Source organism: Temnothorax nylanderi, unplaced genomic scaffold (genome assembly GCF_030848795.1).
Source record: "Temnothorax nylanderi isolate EJ_2023f unplaced genomic scaffold, tnyl_v1.0 TNYL_tig0295_pilon, whole genome shotgun sequence".
Taxonomy (NCBI): domain Eukaryota; kingdom Metazoa; phylum Arthropoda; class Insecta; order Hymenoptera; family Formicidae; genus Temnothorax; species Temnothorax nylanderi.
In genome coordinates this window covers 195,869-218,448 of record NW_027249357.1, presented here as the reverse complement: position 1 = coordinate 218,448, position 22,580 = coordinate 195,869, and the positions used below count along the sequence as shown (strand labels likewise).

General features: G+C 35.2%; 1 protein-coding gene across 1 annotated transcript in view; it reads right to left on the bottom strand.

The window, feature by feature from the left end:
* Positions 1 to 15,903: 15,903 nt before the first annotated feature.
* Positions 15,904 to 22,580, bottom strand: part of LOC139780740 (uncharacterized) — a 104,467-nt gene continuing 97,790 nt past the window's right edge. The window contains exon 3 of the mRNA XM_071719463.1: positions 15,904 to 17,733. Coding sequence (XP_071575564.1) covers positions 16,294 to 17,733 — 1,440 coding nt within the window. The 3' untranslated portion in view covers positions 15,904 to 16,293. The remainder of the gene's footprint in view (positions 17,734 to 22,580) is intronic.

The following is a 22,580-nucleotide window of genomic DNA, read 5'->3' as shown; positions in this document are numbered from 1 at the left end:
GGCTTAAGAAACGTTGCCGATTCCGAAAAGCATTCAGTGAATGGCGTGCACTGCTGCGCGTTCTCGTGCAACATCACTACGCACTGCCCATTCACGCGCACGTGGACGCGTAAGTCCCACGTGACCGCGTCGTGACTCGCCATTCAACTTCGCGCCACTGACCACTGACTGCCACGAGACAGCCGCGAGATCTTGGGCCGGACTGTACTGCGTACCTTGCGAGATTTCAAGGCGTGCACCACCTTCGGCCGTAAATAATGCTGCGCCAGTAGGAACGTGACGGAAGCGGCGGCCAGCAGTCCGACGCCCTTCTGGATCCTCCCGAGGCTGCGGTCGGCACGCCACGACGTGTACGAGCGCGTGACATCGCGAAAGTGCCGCGCGTACGGCGATACGCGTCGCGAGAGGCACGCTAGCGTCGCCATTTTCAACGCATGCGACCGGCGCATGCGGCATGCCTCGTCTGCCTGCCACGTCGCGCGTCGTCTGCCCGTGAAACGTCAATTTCTCCTACCTAAACCGCGGCCAGTGTTGTTGCCAGAAACTGTCGCGCCCGAGACAAACGCGAGAGAAAATAAATGCTTAAAAAATATCTCCGTTTAACATTTTCTTCGATTATTTTCTGAACAAGTATTCGGTATGGCATTTTTCATTAATCTGATCAAAATTTTTAAAAGTTACCTTTTTTAAAAGTTTTTTTTTTTTAGTGTGCCAAGGCGAAGATAACTTCAAGTAATAAATTTTATAAATTCGTATAATTTTAAATAATAAAAATAATTTTGCTGAATATATTGCGAAATAATGGTCATGTTTTTGATGGACATACTTTCCTTTTCATCTTTTTGTTTCTACTTCTTTTATATTAAATTGACGCTTATATGAGATTGGAATCGCTAATGATGATATTGTCAATCTGCGCGCATTAATAGAATGAAATAATTCTTTGTCAAATTGTGTGCTGATAATTTTAACAAATGCTGAGAAATAAATTCGATCGAAATAAAGCCGACATATAATTCATCATGATAATTGTATCTGCGATTAATTCCGGTGGCATCATAACAAGTATTTCACTGGTTAGACAGGTAAATCATACCTAGTCACGTGTTTATGTCCAACAATTTATACATATTCATCATTGCGAGAAATATAAGGCGAACGATTACCTCAGAAAATATTTAGACTAATAAAAGATCGCTTTTATATCACAGTGCTCAATGTAAAATTTGTATATTATAGATATATTTTTTTACAACGATCAAGTTGATTAATTGTAGCATTATGTCTTATTTGAAAAATTAATACTAATCGATATGCGATATAAATATAATAAACGTTTATTAATATTATTTTCTTATTATTCAAGTACTCAGAAAAATACTTTAATTTTTTTTTTGAATTCTCGCACGAACGGTATTACTGTCAGTAGGGATATACATATAGTGTACGTAATTATGAATTTCTTTTCATATTATCCTGATAGTCGCACAACGATAGCCCAACAGAATCTGTTCATCCACTCTTCTTATGGAGCTCTCACACGAGTTTTATCGTCGTGATATAAGAATATTATTCGCAATCAACGACGATCCACGTATAGATCAGAATTAATAACGTTTATGTTCAAAGAAATATTGGTCAAATGACGAAATTCCACACAACTATTTATGGTAGCGCATTTTCTCTTATTAACCCTTTGCATTCCGGTCAACAGTAATTTAAATAGAAAAATATTCTAGAGTTAATAACAATATAAAAGGATAATTAAAACGAAATTATGTCAAGTCCCAATAAAGAGAAGAGAATAAAGAAAAACTTATGAAATTTTGATCACATAAAATCATCAATACATTATGTACCTATATATTATATTTTTCAAGGCAATTGGCTTGTTTTTGCAGTCACTATCCTTTATCCCGCGGAAAAATTTTAGAATATTATTTATTCAATTTAATGTATTGTAATTTATTGTATTTATATTCTGTATTTATAAAGAATACAAATTAATGTTAATAATTTAGAAATAGAATGTAATAGAAAATTAAATCTAGATATTATTAAATCAATCATTGATGACTTTGAAAATTAGAAATCTATAAATTTAAAAAAAATTAATTTTAGTTTATTTCTTTTTTAATACAAACATTTTTTACAGAATACCAATATTCCTCCGTCAATTAACAATGTTATTTAAAATATACAAAGAATAATTGATGGTGTGACGGCCCCTTTAGGTCAGAACCCGATCTATCCTTTGCGAGACGATCCTTCGGGGCATATCGTAATCACGCATTAATTATGATCGCTCTGGATGGCACGTAACCACGTAAAATAAGTCGAGGCAACGTGCAACAACCTCCGCTACGTCATTGCAAAAGGAGCGAGGACCTCAAGATTTGCCCTCTATCCCACCGCGTCCCGTTTGCCTCGTGTTTTAATCTATTTTCTGTGTTTTTAATTAAACGGTTCCTCTATGTCCATGGATAATCTGGTATTCGCCTTTGCGCAGGGGAGAAATTATCTTCTGCCAATATAACTCCATATTATCATCCTGCTCAATCATGCGCGGCACTTTTACACGGCCGTGTTACGCACTTCAGCCTGCGGTCTCTCGTTGCCTCGCTAGAGCAACGGACAGAATTAGCGAAGTTATGAGTGATGCGAGTTGGTCACGCGAAAGATGGCTTATTGGAAGTAATTACTTGAAAGCGACGATTATTTTAGTCAATTTTAATTAATTGTTTGGGAAACGACAGAATTTGACGAATTTGAGTTACAATCGAATTGTGAATAAATTAGAGTTCTTTATTACTAATTCTCTATATATTGCGAAAGAAAATTTAGGTTTGAATATTATCTTATTTTTGCCGGAACATTAGAATGATTTTTTCTGATTTTTCGTAGATTTATACATATGCAAAAGAATTGCTTCTATATAGAATAAGTGAATTTTATTTATACAACGAAATTTGGAATTTTTAAAAAGTTACGAATATTTAATATGTGCTTCGCGGGAGTAATGGTAAAGAGTTAAGCTGAATAAAGGGTTAACAGTTATGTGAAATTTCGTCGTTTAGCATACATTTTTTGGTTGAAGAAAGCGTCATTAATTCTTTCTCTACGCGGACTGCAAATGATATTCTTACATTATAATGGTAATACTTGCGTGAGAACTGAATAAAGGGTTTACCGAGCCGATTCACGCGAATAGTATTCGCGTGTGTTCCTTGTACCGTTGAATAGATAGGAATAGAACTCTGAAGAGGGTCGTGCAGACGAAGGACGTTATGTAACGAAACGGAGGCTTCTTCACCCACGTCCCGACACCGACGTGTGACGCAACGCGAAAAGAGTTTGAGTGGCGCGTGTGCTAAAATTACGCAGGCTATAATACACGCACTAGTGTTACGGTCTTAAATCGTATCGGCTGCTGTGCGGCTACATTTTTACGAATTCTTTATATATCTTAGGGGCAACCAATGTGGTTACCGATGCTTCCTGATATAAAAGATTCTTAAAAAAAGCCTCACGAATTTTCTCTCCAGCAAGATCTAAGTTTTAATAATGTACAAAAGCAGATATACACATATAGAAATAGAATCTGTCATAAAATTTTAAGTAAAAGGGAAGAGAAAGTTGAATGTTTGTGTATGTCTTTTTTATCACATTGCTGAAAAAGAGAAAATATATATATACCTTTTGCTCTATGCGTTAACGCTCATGGCATGTGATCAAAGATTAAGAAAATATTCGGTAAATGCGGCGAGCTCAATCGGGCGAATAAAGATCCAGTGACTTCGTGCCGCAGCTACCATAGCCAGCCAGTGTGCATTGAGGTTGCAACTGCTTCGTCCTCGCGTAGGATAAGAGTGCATCGGAGTGCATAACGAGTTTACTGGAGGCAAGTCCGGCGTTAGATTTCTTGCCGCCGCAGGTGTAATGTCGCACTTTCCAAAGACTGTCATAAGCTAGAAAATTAAAATATCTTAGAAGCGACGTTTAATTCTTAAATAACAGAGCTGTATTAACTTTATATCCTTCCGTATATAAATTTTGATATCATATATTCACTACTTTTAATATTTTTACTAAGAAATATAAATTAGAATGAACAATAAAATGGAAAATTTATTTAGAAATTGAAAAATCTGAAGTTTTACTAAAATAAAAATGATATTACGAGTTTAATCATAAATCTATAATAAGAGATTTTTTTAACTTTATAGATATCAGAGAAAAAGTTGAGTGTAAAATTAAAGTACCTCAGGATGCTTAGAAATTTTATCCCCGGTAAGATGTTTTAAAATTAGATTCCGGCACCTGCACTGAGAAAAATCTCTCGGAAAAAGTTAACACAATATTGTAGACCTTATTTTGTCAGATAAGTATAACTTTAAATTGTAATGTAATAGAAAATATGAAATACACCGATTAACTACAATTTTGTAGCAAATTTATTTTGTCACATGCAAACACAAAAACTGTGATTCTGTGAAACAAACGCGCGAATTACTTAATATTGTAATATTTTACAGTCTTAAGCAGTTTGTCAATTGATTTCAGACAATCTGAGAATAATTTTTTAGAACAATTTTTTAGACTCATTTACTACAATTTATCCCTGTCCCTATTTGTACTATTATTTGTAGAAGAGATCTTCACAATTGTACTATCTGATGCTACACTTTTTTCTGAGTGTGGATCTGTAATACTTTCCGGTGTCCGTAGGCTTTATCGGCGCGTTCTTCACTAATTTGAATAATCAAACTCGATACGGTTAATCGATTTGCGCAAAAGACAGCGAATAGAAAACTCTCGATAGTAGCAATAATGCTGATAGCACTACAGGGAGGTATCATCGATATACACCTAATAAACTTTGATTGGGCGAAGCAGTCAGTAATGCCATCATAAACCCATCTTTAGGGCTTGATAAGAGAGCCTACTCAATGTAGGTCCTGAGGATTGTCAAGGATACTAGAGGGTAGAATCGATTATGATAAATATCTATGATAACGTATAAATCGTGTCGACTTTACGCGTGCAAAATACTTAACCACAACCTGTTCGATTGAAGATCGGAAAAATTTACGGACAGGTGCTAACGTACTTTATCAGTAAACATGTCGTGGTTGATGAAGTTAGTCATCATCATTTAAATGTATTATGACTTGTATTTAAAATGATTGGCGTAAAATAAGAGCCATTACCGGTATATTATCGGTACATTAACCGGTATATTACTACGTCGGAATATTATATTAAATAGCCAAGTTGCGTTGTGTGTGTGTGTGATATTAACAACAGTTTATTCTATTTTCCATGCATATATAGATTACGTTTCGTTTTATCACATAAATGCTAGAAAGCTACGAGCTTTCTATTATGATCTTTAGCATTTAAATTATTTTTTTAATAGTCACAAAAATATATATTTATTCGGCTCAACTCGTTCTCTCAATTACCCCTAAGACACCTTTAATTACGCTGTTTTACATGAAACTGTAGGTACCAAATTATATAGATAGGCAGGAGTAGTGAACGCGGTTAAGAGACTGTGGAATCAATTATGATTAAGGACGATGCACGTTTTACGGTCCATGTTTGTTGTTTCGCCTGTGGGTCGAAAGTTAAGGCGGAAGGCATTTATCGAAGAACGTTAATTATAAATTGAAAGACGCGCGTCGTAGACCGAAGGTTGGGGTTATGGTTATGTTAATAGCCAAGATTATGATTATGGTCATGATCCGTAATCATAAGTGGCTAAATGCCATGAGAGATCGGCAATGCAGAAGTAGCAGAAGCATGCCTGCACTTTAGATACGCGGATATTTTTATTAAGTCCTATAAAAATAATTAACATCTCGCTTTCTCCGACGTGGTAAACATGTTTTGTCGCTTGTACGCGTTTAATTATTACATATTTATTAGTACAATACTGACACATCAAACGTATTTTTAATTAAAATATTAACAATAAATTCTTCAGAAATAAATTTTTAAATATTATAATTTAAATTTGTTATGTTACTATATTTTACTTCCAATATTTAAGCTTTAAGCTTGAAGGATATTTTAGTGCATTAGGATTGATATGTACAGTGGCAAAGTTTCATTCGGGAAAAATGAATGTAATATCAACGACAAAATTTAATTGATATTCTAACGGCAGTATATTTTTGCTTGGAAAATACAATTATTACGAGACAATTATTTGAAGGGCACGGAAATTGCGTAAATACAGGGTAGCGGACAATGCACCGCAATCTACGTACTTTTTCCGTGCAGCAGAGCGACTTTTATGCCTTATCGTGGCATCGATCATTAATTATAGTACGGGACAACAATGGGGGGAGATGCAGACAACAAAAGAGGGGAGGGGTGTGAGTGCCGCTCCATATTCTCTATTTCTGCATGCTTGCAAGCAGACACCCATACACTTACCGTAACAGGGCCGTAACAGTTTCCGGCGTTCGATACAATCGTGCTATTTCTTTTTAAGCTTATTTACATCCCAAAGACGTCGATAAAGTCTCTTATCTTACAATAAATATTCGTAATTTATAATAATGAAATATTTATACATGTCACGTACGAACTATTCAGGAAACGCGCATTAAATAGCGTGCATAATTTACAATTAGACTCTTTAAGAGTTCTACAATACACGGGCTATTTTGATAAATCTAATCTAATAAATGTTGATCTTAATCGGCAAAAGTATGTGAATTTGTTGAAAGCGAATGATAAGTATATGCAATTTTATTTCCCGGTTGCCGGCTGTGCTCGTTATGCTGCGATTACATAATCAATTCATTGCTTATATTTAAATGAGAATGTATATCTGCATTAATCCTCTACTAATCTTATTAGAACGGATAATACATATAATTTTGAATAATTTATACTTGCAAGTTCATGAAACATATCGAATAAAAAATAGAAAACGAAGAAACCTGAAGAAGTTTATTAATGAGATTATTAAATTTCTCAAAATGTTAGTATTTGATACAACAAATTAGAAGATATCTTTTATCAGTGCAGTAAGTTTGATTAATTTATAAAGTACTGGACGTCAATATTTAAATATAAGACAATTTTTAATAACAATATATACTTATTACATACATCCCTATTTATTTTGACTTTATATTTAAAATTAATTTACATGAAAATATATCGATATTATTTATAGCAAAATAATTTCAATTGACTTATTTTCAATACATTGATTTCTGAAGTCAGATTAAAATTTTAATCAGTGTACTGACTCCAGAAATCAATGTATTTGGCAGTGCAAAAAGCTAAACACTCAATGTACCTATTGAAAATACAATAATATGTTATTAATATTATAACATAGTTTGTCCATATAATTTTTTTTTTAGAATATCTTATTTTATACCAACCATTTTCAAATATTATAATGACTGTACAGTAAGTTTTAATATATTTAGACAATCTTATGATAATAGCTTATCAAGTACATGTTTACTGATTTATATTATTTATCTTTTTCTCTCTTTCTCTCTCTGGCTTACAAAATTTTTCCGAGAAGATTTGTATAATTCTGCTGCTTATATGATTTTTGATACTTGTGCATGGGTTGCATTGACAAATTTGTAACAAGCATTTATCACGTGCACTTACCTTAGTATTCTGTAAACGGCTGTAGCAAATATTCTATTTTGCTAATTGTGATGTTGCTGAAATTATACATGATTATCTTTTGACTAACAATAAGATACGTTGAATAAAGAAAGGTTATTAATTTTCTTTATTGGCAACAATGTTATATTTTGAAGATCTGTTAGCAATCGCGAATATTAATATAGCTCATTTAGAAATGTGCATGCCAGTAAAAATCAATAATATAGCGAATAGTAAAAATCAATAAATGCAATTTCTAATGTCTTACTTAAATAAGATACAGTGCAAAAGATTTTTAATACTGGTCATAATTTCATGCCGTATAATTTAAACAATCGAGATTATTAGGGGAGAATAGATGATATTCATTCATTCATCATAAGATGTTACATATGAAACTATTTTTTTATATCTAGGAATGCAAATAATAATACATAGTGAGGTATATATCGAAATTTAATAACAACGCAGCGTTATATTCAATAATATCTTTTCTTTATATTTCTTTTATTACTTCTAAAAATTATATGGCGACGATATGGTGGGGTTCTGCATCCAAGAAGCGAGAGAGAAGATAAGTGAGCGAAATGCGCATTTGATAATCGATCAGAGATTCATCGGAAATTCATTCGATCGGTTTATTCGTTAATTTTCATCGTTTCTCGCTCCCATCCCTTCTCTCTCCCTTTTTATCTTCTTTCGCGAAGACGACGATAAGAAATGTACCTCTCGGGAATGGGACAGAAGAGGAAAAGGATCGTAGAATTTAAGGATTATATCACAAGGTATAGTATCGAAAATGGTGGTGTTTTGGTTAAGAGAGGACAAATCGTCCTGCGGGCGGATATTTTACGTATATCTCGTCTGAAGTGCCTACTTTACATTAAATACCCGCGGATGAGATTTCAATCGGCGCGGCCCCCTCGCTCTTTCATCCTTTTAATAATTAAAAATATTCGTCTATGACCTTAATAGTTTCAGTCTATGAAAATTAAATACATTTCAAACATGGCAGTACTAGACTGGTTCCGTTTCGACCTTCGATATCTAGAGCTGTGCCGAACGATGCGGTCATGCCTGCGTATCATTTTTGCTATTAATTATTTGCTATTAATAGCTTACTGCATCAATTTTCTCATAACCCTTTACAGACTTCAGCTTGAACTTAAAAAAGAAAAGATAATACTACTATAACATTTCATGTCACTTTTCTTTAATTTTTTATCAAATTATAAAGATTATTTTTTCAATGTTTAATAAATAAGATAAAAAGGTAAAATTTTTTATTGCTTTACTAGAAGAGTCCGACAACGTAACAATAGGGCGACATGAGTGGGAGTTAAATTTTTGTAATAGCAACAATCAAAACAGAGTGTTTCTTTGTTCTATCTTTAGAATTAATTTGAGAACATAATTGCATAAAACGGCACTACACATCTTTTATGTCATTAGTTAATCTAATAATTAGCTGTCTTGACAAGCATCACACTCGCGCATCCACGTGCACTTTCCTTTGCATCCTTGCCTTTTCGTTATCGTTGGATTCGTAAGCACTAACTCGGAAGAGTTGTCTTTTATCCTTATAAGCAGTACCGTCGAACCACTCGTTTAATCTCATTCGCCAGAACATGCTTATTTTATTGAAACTATTCAGAATCCGTTGAAAATATCAGCGCAATCATGCATCAAACCGATGGTAAAACAAGAGAAGCCTCGGAAATAATCTCGGAAATAACACTTATTTTTAATTTCCTTTGTTTAGTTCTGCCGACTATTAATACCGACTGTCTGTGTGTGCTATTTGGCGATATACTCCTTCCTTCTTCCGCCAGAAATCGGTTTTCGATCGTGACGTATCATTTTAGAAACATTCTCTATTTTCAAGCGATACTCGAATAGGATTCCGCGTGTTTTGTTTCGCGTGATTTCGGTGAATGTGATTCGATCAGTATTCAGAACATCGACATTTTCAATCAGAACTCGTGATTTCGAAAATATAGGTTGGCCAATAAATCCTATCCATGCGGTTTTTGCTAATAGATGGCTTTAGGTACTTTAAAAAGCAACTACACTGTAAATCCAAGTGTGTTATTTCTGCACGCATAAACGTTTAAAAATGACATTTGACTGAAGCTCGTTTTACATGTTTTGTTGCGTGTTAAATTACGTCATTTAACACGTTTAATCGTATTAAATTGAAAATTAATACGTTCAATCGTGTTAAATGACGTGATTTAAAACGGTAAGGACTCATATATAGGGTCGCCAGACATTACAGTAAAACCAACACCATTAACACCAATGATGGCCAATGCTACGACAGTCCGGCATTACAACGAAAATCAACGCTTGGCTGATGATTGGCAGCCGTACGTCGCCCAACATTTTATCAGACAGTACTGGGCTATGACCAACACCTGGCCGACAGTCGTACGTCGGCCAAAATTCTGTCCAGTATTGGGCCAGCATTGACAAACAATACTGGCGCAGTGCAGGATCACAGTATCACAGTAGAATAACCAGGGCTCAAGAATGGCAAATAATAATGACTCAGCGATACATAATATCAACGTCAATACTAAACAAATCGAAATTATGCTTATAACTGAAATATGTTTTAATAATAAAATATTAGTGTTGCCAGTACTGCGCCAGCTATAGTACCCGAACTAGGACAACTAGTACTGGCGCAGTCTTAGGCCGATTGTAAAATCCTATATGGGAAAGCGCTTTAGTTAAAATAACACACTTGGATTTGCAGTGTAGCTTCAGTCTAAAACTTGGAAGCGTGGATAGTTATTTGACATCATGATTCGACAGGTGATATATCAACGTGCATGAAAAAAAAGTATAAAGATTGGTTACGTTTTGTGTGTTTGAAAGTCATTAAAAGATTAATAATCAAAACGTACATTTTACAAAAATGCGGTTCTCATCGTTTTTCTTATCGAACATGATTTTAGAACTCCATAATTTTCGACCAGAACTTCTTTTAAAAAAGTTATCGATATTTGAATTGAATTTTTTAAGCTGAACTCTTGCAAAAGAGTATCAAGAACTATGTAACTATTCAAAAAGTTAAAACTGTATTAAGAATTATTTCATTTGGATGTATAAAAAATCATGAAGTTGGCCTCATTTTTTGAAGTTTTCTTTCACTATCAATGGACGGAACTCATTCTAAAAACTATCAAGAAGTTTTCCCTATGTTCTAAATAATCCAGAACTTAAGATAGAACTATAATTTTGTAGCAGGGAGGGGGGACAACTTCACATACCCATTATTATAAAAGTAGTAACAATCAAACGTTATAAACAGTTTTAATAATAATTATCTTTTGCCCTAATATTCAGAGTGTCTAAAAATGTACTTGAATTATAAATATAGAAATTTCTACATATATATTCAAATACACTCAAAGAAACAAATAATTCTTTTATTATGCATTTTTGTGAAATTTTTTTTTTTTTTTTTTTTTTTTTTTCATAAGAATGCTGAGTAATGCCGAGGATCAAAATCAGAAATATTTACTGCAAATGAGACGCGGAAAACTACAGATCTATTTCTCATACTTCCGAGAAAAATAGTCTGCAGTGTAATTGCAGTTTACACTCCGCATGAATATGTATATGTATATGTATATACAGGGTGTCCAGTGATTATGTGTGACCTTTCGTGGGCAGAGAGAGAGAGAGAGCGGGTTAAGCTGAATAGAAAAGCTCGAAAATTGGCCATCTGTCACTCTTATTAGAAAAGTCCTTTACTGTTTCTCAATAATTAACAATAATGTGCGCCCGTGCGATTCGACGAGAAGAGGCAGCCCAGCGTTTACAGTTGCTAGGCGTGCGGCGAGGCATTGGGAGGAGCGCTCTATAAAAATTACGAACATGGACGTAGGAATATCTGGACGGAGCGTAAGGAACTTCTTTGGATGAAGAAAGTACAACTTGAGAGGTGAAGGAAAAATCCATTGGAGCTCAAGCTTCAATCCCCGTGGAAATATGCTCGGTCCAGGAAGGAAAGTGAAGGGCTTTTCTATTCACTTTAACCTGCTCTGGCTGGCCATGATGAGACGTGTGACACGGTAATTACCGGACACTTTGTATACATATAATATGCTGAATTTAAATGGGGAACCTTGTTACACGTCGGTCCAATTTCAGTTCCGGCGGAAGCAGTAGTTCACTTTGCCAGTGACTATTATCAAACGTACGACATAATGAACTCTATCGTGCATGGGAAACAACTTGCTTTGTATTCAATATTAGATACTGTGATAAAATGGCATCCATTGGTCTCGCATTTAATTCATTGAAAGTATGTACCACGCGATTCTTTACGCTGTGTGTGGAGTTTAACTTATAAAATTTATAAAAAACGATTTAATTTATAAAAAGATTAGTTTAAAATTTATATTCTTTGTGTATATTACGGTTTATTTTATCGCCATGATACCGAAGTGTTTCTCCGAACAGAACGGTGATGATATTTTCAACGGATTCGTGTACCTATATAGGACAGAAACAACATACATAGAACAAAATGATCGATGCGCGTGATTGATGAGTAATGATCGTAGACTTATGTACACGGAGTCAACTGTTTACAATAAATAAGTCTTTAATAAATATGCTACTACATATTAATAGATTCTACATAAAAAAGAAGAAAAAAATCGCAGCGAGGTTTCTCCAACAGATACATCTATCTAAATTCGATGAAACTCTTTTGCTTCGAGAAACAAGGAGACGTGACGACTTTTCGTTAAATATAATTCAACGAAATGAATTCTTCAAGTGGCACTCGATAATCAAACAATTTTCAAACATTAAATGTTGACATATAATAAAGATTGCAAATATGAGTAGCGTATTTTATGGCGTCATCATTTTACTCATTATTATCAATCAACCTTTTGTTTTAGAAACGCTTCTTTTGGGTTATATATTTTTATGGTAATCGATTTCGCAAAATTGAATTGTAGCTGATATAGAATTAAAAAGTAATAATAAGCGTTGCTTTCGTTGCGAGAAACTCGCACAGTGCCACGTAAAACAAAGTCTGGTAAATACATTAAAAATTTATTCGAACATAAAGTTAAATGTATCGACCACTTGTTTGCGATAATTTTGATTAAACATTTCATAAAATGATAAATGGTATATTTGCATACCTGGAAACCCGAACTATAACAAATTGTAATTATAATATAATGGAAACGCTAATTAAGACCTTTGTAATTTTCACGTCGGCACTGTCGAGCCAGTCGCGAAACGAGTTCCTGAAATAAAATTGGAAGCGCGAGGAATAACGATCGAGATGGAACTCGAATGACCAGTATACGCAATTTGTGTCGACCTGATTAATCGGTCTCCTTGGTAAAATAAGAAAGCCAGTATTCTCTCTTTCTCTTTCTACGTCGCTCCATTATAAATACTGAGATTACGTCGAACGAAATTTACTCTATGCATGCCAAATTATTATTAACAATTACTATTAATTTACTTCACGTATGCCAAGTTAAACATACGTCGCCCGTAGCAATTGCATTTTATAGCGTTTGATTGCGAGATTGCGAGACAAACTTACAAATTTGATTAATCGCTTGCCAGGAATTTTCTCAAACTCGCAATGCCTAAACGTAGATGGTTACAGACGGCTGTCGAAATCTTTTTTTCCATATCCTACAATTTGTATATGTATAATTTATGCTAGTTAAAAAATTACTTTGTTACGTAGTGCACTAAGCGTAATCGAAAACGTCTTCGCTTCTCATTTCGGCGAAATATGCGAAGCGTAATTTCGTCGCGAGACAGCTAATTTTTATTCAACAGTTCGTCTCCTTAATTAAAGTGAATATCTATTAATCGTGTTTCCTCGAAAATAATCGTGTTTCATGCTCGCAAATTAAATTGACTTCATCGTCCATACGTCCATTTCCCTTTTTCCAAGTCGCTTATTGTCTTACGCTCCTCGCTCGCTAAAATATCGTCATTAATTCTTTACGCTTACGCACTAATCGCGCTAGTCAGGACAGAGTTCGGCAGTAATGTACAAAATGTTTTCTACGTCGATACGTCGGCGAGGTGAGAGCGGTTCATGTCAAGAAAGTGCAATATATAATTTGGAGTAACATCTTAATTTAATGTTATAACATAATTTAATGTAGATATTATTTTCTATAACTTGCATGAATATTACTGTCTGTGTCTTTTATATCTAGTGTCATTTAATGCAGATCTTGACTTCCCTTGTATTTTATTTGCTCAACTTTATATAACTGGATTTTTTATTGCTCTCGTGATGCTCTCGTGCCTAATAATAACGTTAGTTAAGAGTGAGACAGTCACATTCATTAATTTCTAAATGTACGATGACGATATATATCTAGATTATCATGCTGGAAATATTCTGTAGGGTAAATTTGAGTGAGATGGCCTTAGAGGAAAGATGGCCCATTCATGTTCATTCAATACTAGATGGCGAATTAGAGAGAACATGAGTGGGCCATCTCTTCTCTATGACATCTTATCCGAGTTTACCCTAGTTGTTAAAGCTATTGAAGATGTATCGTTGATATTTAAGATCTCCAGTTATAAGAGAATTATCATTGTCCTAAGCCAGTCACTTTGAAAGTAATATATAAGTAAAATATAAAATACATTTTTCTTGCATGCATACATGTGTAATATGCAGTCCTTTCAAAAGTAATAGAGCTCAGTACTTATGCACTGGAATATTCTTAAAGCAATACATAGAATGTTCTTTGGAATTTTATATGAACAACCTTTATCTATAAGTTCTTTTATAATTATACCGAAATTAAGTTTTCGTTGAAAGATATCGTGATCTGAAAGTGCTGCGGCAGATAAAGATGATCAGAGTTCAGAAATGGCACATTCGCATGCGTTACGTTAACTTACCATCTTGCAATAGAATTGAAAACTACTTGCTCTGAAATCCAATGAAGATTACGATTCTGCGGAACCATCTAGGAGACGCACAATTACGGCATGACCTGTTTTGCCGCCAGGAAGTACTTTGAGATTAAAGTTAAGTTTCGTGCTTGTTATCCGGCGGTTTGATATTCTCTCAGTTCGATGCCACCAGCAATTGCCCCTTTCGGATAACGACCATAAAGAGACACGCATTGGCCGGCACGCTCTTGTGTCGTTCAAACAAACGCGACCGAAGATCCTTCGTTTTTGCCCAATGTCCATCGATTCTCGACACGAACCGCATCTCTCACCGTAAATGCTTTGGGAATCGATATCGAAACGATTTCGGTGAACGCAATTTACTACCGTTATGGATTTTTAAATTTAGCGTGCATCAAAATGTTTTTTGTCATGTAAAATGTGTTATCAATAAATATTGAGAGCTTTATAATATCTGTTATAGATAAATTACAGTTATTATAACTCTTTTTCGATGACTTTTGAGTTTTGTACTATCTCAAAGTTTTATAAGTCTATTTTTATTATAAGATTATATGGAGAATGTCTAAAGAAATACTTCTTCCTTAATATTGTTACAATAAAACTTTACATTAATTATAAAAAATTCAGTAGATTCGCACATTGTCTATCATATACATAAGACGTAGAGACAAACGGATTCCCGAATCGGCGATCTGATGCTGTTGTAACTTTCCATTTTTACATATTAATAATTTGAATTCTTCTCGCGTATCAAATAAGATATATCATCAGTTGGGCAATTAGAACTACTGCATTTCTCGATTCAGCCATCAAGAAAATCGGCGTTATTATATTCAGAGATAGCAAAAAAATGATCTCTTATATACAATTTAGAATAAAACAGCATAAAATTGTCAATATGATAAAAAGAGCCAGTATGATAAAGCATAATATCAATATCAAAGAAAGGTTGACTGCAGGTGAATCAGTTTGCCGTTCATATTTTTATAGTCAAATCTTGTATAATTGTTGTTTATATCAGTATTTTCCGCTCTGATGTCTGAACCTGAAATTAAAATCCCGAAAATGGCAATCCACAGTAACTGTGTTATAAGAGACATTGTCTACTATTTTCTTTAAGCGGAATTTAACTGGACAAATTGTACTATTTTCAATATCACTCAGTCGTAAATTGTATATAAGAGATCATTTTTTTGCTTTTATACTCGCAATCATATTGTAATCATATTGCTTGATAAAATAAAAATATTCATCAATCGGTTAAAATGCTATTAAAAATAAATTTCGATAATAATTAGATGAATAAAAAAATTTAATTATATTAACGGAAAGAATGCCCTTAATGTCTAATTAAATATATATTTTTTAAATCAAAATTTTGATTATCTGTATTTAAATCTGATCGATTGTGATTCGAAATTTAATACGACGAATAAAAATTCAATTTTTATTCATTTTCGATTCATATTCGATTTAAGTTCTTAAAGTGTTTATTGAAAAAAGTTTACACAACTAAATCGATCTCACCGAAATTGCAACCATATCGATCCCCTCATAATATCAAAATTTCTGCACGACACATGTCGTGTGCCACCTGCTCGTTGCATGAATGTGAAGTAAGTCGTAACGTAGAGTGATTGCTATGTACACGTAAGTTTACAATTGCGCACAAATCAGCCTCCGGCCATCCGAGGGATGGCGTTACATCGCCAGTCTCTCCAGCGGAAATCTCGTTGTAGTCTGCGGGATCATATCGACCACGTCGCTGTCCTCATAGTTTCTTTCGTCCGAGCTAAACGTCGTAACTTCCGCGATAACGTCGTCGGAAGCTGCCAACGTGCTGGACTCGACCGTGACGATCGCGAGCTCGCTCGAAACGATCGAGGACGACTCCTCGTCGACGAGCGAGGAGTACGATAGCGAGGAGTCCTCGTCGTCGGATTCCTGCCAGGACAAGGACGAGGAGGGGAGAACTGGCGAGAGTTGAGGCAGAGGGGTTGTAGTGTAGGCGCATGTATCTTCAGGAACTTTGGTGGTTGACGGTAGCAGTGCTATTTTGCTCCTCGACGTCGCCGATATCGACCTCGATCGACCCGGCAGAGCCGCGCTATCCCGGGAAGACTTTCCTATCCTACGCGAGCCTATCGGTCTCGCGATGTGGTTCCTCGAGGACGGCGGGGGCTTTTTATGATCAGACTGCGGCGAACTCGGCCTTTTGATAGAGAAGAGAACGGTTGACGCACCAAGAAGAGACGGCGAAGAGGACAACGTGGCTGTCGAGGCCCATTGCTCCTCGCTGGCGGGCGCTGTTAGCGACAAAGAGACTCGGGACGAGGAGGTCGTGCCAGGCCCGTACCGCTTCCGGGATGGCGATGCCACCGTGCTCATCCCCCAGCTCATCTGCTGCTGAGTCGTCCTCTTCCTCTTCTTCTTCCCGTCCGTCAAATCAGGCTTTTTACTTTGATTATCGGCGACCCTGAGGTTTGGCTTTTTCGCATTTGACGTTGGTGCTTTGTTCTTACCGAGCGTGTGGTTCCTGCCGCCGCCGTCTATCCGCGATTTCCGCTTCTTCGCCGACACAGAGAGGGCCTGCCGCCTGCAGGCCTCCTCGCTGGCCGCCCCCTCGCAGGATCGCTTGGATTCCGGCGTGGTGTTGCTTACGATCTCCGATGACGCCTCGATGACACCTGCCACTGATTCCGCGATCGATTTCTCGGTGACTTTGCATTGGGAACCGGGTTGCTCGCCCGACCTGCACCGTCGCTTCCGCTTCTTCTTCTTCTTTCGGCTGTTGTTGCGGCATTGAACCTCCGGAGGCGGCGTTACGCGACACATCTTTAGCGTCTCGTCGCTAGTTTGGCAATGATGATGCCAATGGCGAACTTTGTGATGGGCGCCCAGTATCCGCCTCTGCAGGATCTCCAAGCGATCAGCCGAGACCACCTGCGTCAGCACCCGAACGTTGGATGACCTTTTGCCCAGAGTGTTACCTTCTGTGACAATTACTTTCTTCGGATGGCCATAACGGTCCATACCAATGTAGAGCGTTTCGTTCTCCTTGGACCAGTGTGCCGAGATGTACGTATTGTAATTGTGTTGCTCCAGAGTCTCATTGAAGATGCATGCTTTTGTGCAATTGAGCTGAAACAGAAATTGAAAGAAATAATTTTATAAAATGACAAGTTTTATTGTGTTGAAAGTTTTATTGTGTTCTTGTAAGTGTGAAGCAGAAGCTATTAACGAGTTGATAAAGCTACTGCATGTATTTTATAGACTTTCCTATCTTGTTCTTATCTGATTTAAAATTTATTAGCTCAAAACTACTTTGCTTAATTCTAGCGTTAGCGTTATAATTGCTAACAATAAGTATTAGAACATATTAAATATTATAACTATTTATTTTGTTGACTGATTCTTTTCTGCCGATGTTTCAGTTTAATGTTCATACTCAACTTAATATATATTCGTTTTTTTAAAATTAAATTAAGAATTACACGTCATAAATAAGCAACTGGTTTTTAATAATCCTAATAAGCCGTAAAAAAAACATTAATTGAAATGACTGAAGAAAATACGTAATAAAAATTTTCCGTCGAAAGAGATCAAGATTAGTTAGAAATCTGCATTTTATTTGACAGAATATTCGGAAGAGCGTTTACACTTCTGTTTACAGACATATATTAATTATACGGTGTAGGCTTCAAGTATTTCGTAAAACAAAGGATTTTAAACGCACCGGAGCAGAATTTCCTTCAAAACAGAATTCTTGCCCATTTACGTGTCCTTTTTCCATTTGCTGCCTCAATTAACTTCGCGATGCGCTCTCGGTTTGTACACAGCGCAATGTATCTGTTCGAGATACATTAATGGGCAATGCACACGTGCGCAAAACGAGGTTAATGCAAGTTAAAACGCTAGGCTGTTTCCTTAGCGAGACATTAAGGATAATGCGGAACCAACCGACCGTCCAACGATGGTGCACAGTGAACATTAAGTTATCGCTGGCTAGTGGTGCATGTGTGCCACGATCTCGCCGTTAGGCGTTATGGTGACTTTGTAGATGAAACAGCGGTATTCTCCACAGACAATTACACTTGTCGGTTCAACTAACAAACATCGGTTCAAACTGCTTCATCTCATGCCGCGTGGTGTATTTTATTTACACTCGAGCGTACTTTATACGCGTACGAGGGAATCAAGAGCAAAGAACCTACGAACACGAAGTTATAACTATCATTCTAGAATGATATAGTTATGAAAAAACTATTCAAGAATGACATAACTATAATTCTTTCAAATACGTTGAATAAATAGTTATAAAAACCTGGCTTGTTCTTGTCAAAATAATAATTATTCCTCTTAAACCGGATTTTAGCATCTGTAGACCAGAAGAGAAGCGACTAGTTCCGCGTACACCGTGTGAATAAATAATCCCGTTACTAATAATTGTTATGCTAATTCATTTGGGTCGCTCCTACAAACTTGTAACTAAATCTTTTTATGTCGCAGTTAAATGCGGCATACCGGGAATGATAGCGACTTTATTGAGCATCACATGTGCGGCACAAGTACGCTAAACGAGTCGCATTGATCCTCGGATTCTAGTAACCAGCGGGTAACGAGCGATTACGCGTCAAGAGAGGCGCCGCGAGAAATCTAAACAAATTTCGTATTTTCCCTCGGATATTTACGGCTATGACGAAATGAAGGCTACGCCAAATCTGTCTTCTCGATATTGGCTTAGGCGAGAAATGCAGATGAAATTATTAGGACGATCGCTATTTTCTTTCCTTACGAAGCGTATAGATATTATAAAACTACGCGACGCGTGAAATGAACGAAATGTCGAAATATATATTTGATATGTTTATCTCTTCTTTTCTGTAAATTTAGATCGTTAATGTTATAAGATTTAAATAATAAGATGATAAGTGAATAATGAGTTTAGAAATAATAGATTAACTTGCATTAATGCAAATTGATTATGTTACGTGAATGATTGATATAAGCAGTAGCACCATTCTTTTAAAGAAAACTGTAAGTGACTTTAAACAAATACAAGCGCACAATTATATTAAACGCACATGAATACATTTAAAGACAGTGTCTGTATTCATTCTTAAATAGAACAATGATATGCTGAATTGCTAAGAATTTTTCAGATTTTCGATTTTTATGAATTGTTAAATGGAAAATGAGAAAATTAATAATAAAAACTGCATTGCTTTTGCTGCATTTACTTTTCCTAAACGATCGTCTAAAGCGTTTTTACGGATTAAAAACCTTCTTCAAAAGCGATTGCAAGTAAACTGTGTCTGTTACATCAAGTCGAGTCATTTGGCATCTGTTTCAACGACAGCGGAAGTACGGTGCCAAGAATAATGTATACTGGACTATCATAATATATGCAAGAATGTAGGCAAGATTTTTGGGAGAATGCTAAAATGTTACGCGGCAAACAATATTTGCAAGATTTGCAAGAAAACACTATCTTTGCGCAATTGAATTGTAATAAAGCTTTAAATAGTCTCTTTTTTTATTCCCAAACATTTCCCCAATATATAGAATGTTTTCTTGTTTTTATATGAGTTTTTAAATTGATATGTAAAACGCTATTTTCTTAAAAGAAAATTTGATTTAAATAGGAAAGATAGATTTTCAATTAAAAAATTGATAAACTTTACATATATAATTTTTGCATAGGTACTACTAAATATCTATAGTAAATATAACTCGATATTACATATAATACATAAAATCTCTATGCGAGATGTGTACATATCTTTACCGAAGCGTTACGAAAAAATATATGATTGATTTACGGATCATTAGATATCTGCTACCGGATTATAAATTATTCGGGTAGCCGAGAAACCGAATATGACACGGTGATCGGTCAATGAGATGCAAAACGAAAGTAAAATAACGTACCACTTGCGTATCTCTTTCGGTTCTTCGAGGCTACTACTAAAGATTGGAGAATGTTGCTCCTAGTACATTAAATTATTTTTAATTTAACGAGGCTTTGTATTTAGTCAATCAATGCTTTTTTTTCGAAAATTACGCTGCAATTTTTGAAGCAAGTGTTTCTTTATTTTTCAAGTCTTTTATGCAAATATTTATAAAAAGAAAGCGAGAAAACATATTTATTATAACATACAAATTTTCGAATTGAAAAATGCCGGGGCAAACTCGACATCCCGCCGGGGCAAACTCAACACTTTGTCTGATTGACACAATTTGATCTGGAACTTATTTTTTACTGTCTGAAAATGAAAATACATTGTTTATTGTGTATTTAAAAAGTACAAAAATTCGGAATAAAGTAGCTAGAACAATCATTTAAAATAATGAAAACAAAAATTGTTGAACTTTCAATTATCTTCATCTAAACTCATGTCTGAAAAACAATTAATGCAGGTAAACTCGCGATCGGACGTGCGCATACATTTGTCATGAGCCATACGGCTGCATGACAAGCATCGTTTGTTACTGGAAGCCGACGAAACGGCGTGGTGTTGACTTTGCCCCGGACGTCGTTTTTCACTTTTGTCACTTCAAAAACATGAAAATTTTGAAAATATGCAAAAACAATTATCGGATTCATATAGAGCATCAAATTTCCCATCAAAATCACTTACCGGTAGATTCGCAAGAGTAAAGCTTATTTTATAACATATTTCTTCAAATGTATTTACTGCATTCATATTATATCCGCGTCTTGGTATTTAAAGAAATTTGAGAAAAGGATTTAAAAGGATACGAAATGAAATTTTATTTAATTCGGTGATTTTTTATAAAATTTTGCTTAGATCTCATTTTCACCGAAGAAGTTTAAAGTTGCTGAATATAACGATTTCTTGAAGGAGTTTAATGCGCTCTAATCATTCGAGTGACTTTGAAGAGAATGATAGAGATCGCAGGTGATGTTAACGACGTGACGCCAATTATAGCGCCGCGAATCGCGAAGTTGTAGTAAATAATGATTTCGTTAGAAACAAAACAACTAATGGAGACGGCGACCGTAAAGAGTGCCAGAAGAATGCAACTATCTTGCCACTTCATAACTCGGCTGTGCTGCTTGTTCTTCTCGTACGACGGATAATTTATTGTTATTATATACTATAATATGTTTCTTGCATGTCACGTGCATAAGAGGTCATCAGATGAATACGGAATTTAACCCTTTTATCTATATATGCCATATAAAAGTGGATGTTATTTACAAAAGAAATATTTAGCTGAGATTCTCTCAGATCGATGTGTTATTTCAATTTCTTGGTGTAAGAGATCTTTACATGAAAAAGGGACAGCAATAATAATATTAATATAAAAAAATTAAAAAATTAAAATAAAAATATTCTTAAAAAGAACATTTTTATTTTAATTTTTTCGGGAAAATGTCTAGATTTTAAAAATATCTCGAAACGTTATTTTAAATAATCATAAAATATTTTTAGAATGTTGTTATATTTCTAATATTTTAGAAATATTTTTCCAATATTTTTCTAATGATACTATATGTTCAAATAAATTATAGGTTCTTATTGTTTAATATCCAGATTTATACTGTTTATTGTCATCTATTTATTATTTATTATTGATGCTTTTATGTATGTATACAATATGTATACAACAACAAGCGTCGAAAGGTGTAATTCGAAAGAGCAAGCAGCAGGTGCTTTATTCAGTTCCGCGCAATTAACGAGGTGCAGTCGAGTTGACGATAATAATTAGGGTCGTATCGTGATAATGAATTACGTACAATCCTTTATCGCGTAATTGCAGAGCAGCGCGCATATTTGCACGTACACGTGGAATCAGCTGTTCGAAGAGCCTCAGAAGTGCCGCTGATCATTCTTTATGTCATTTGGTAATGGGACACTATCATCAGTATTTAGGACATATTTCTTAGTGTAAGACTAATATGCTACGTTCAATTACTATTTATGCCGTTGGCATAATAAAATAAATAATTATAACTACCT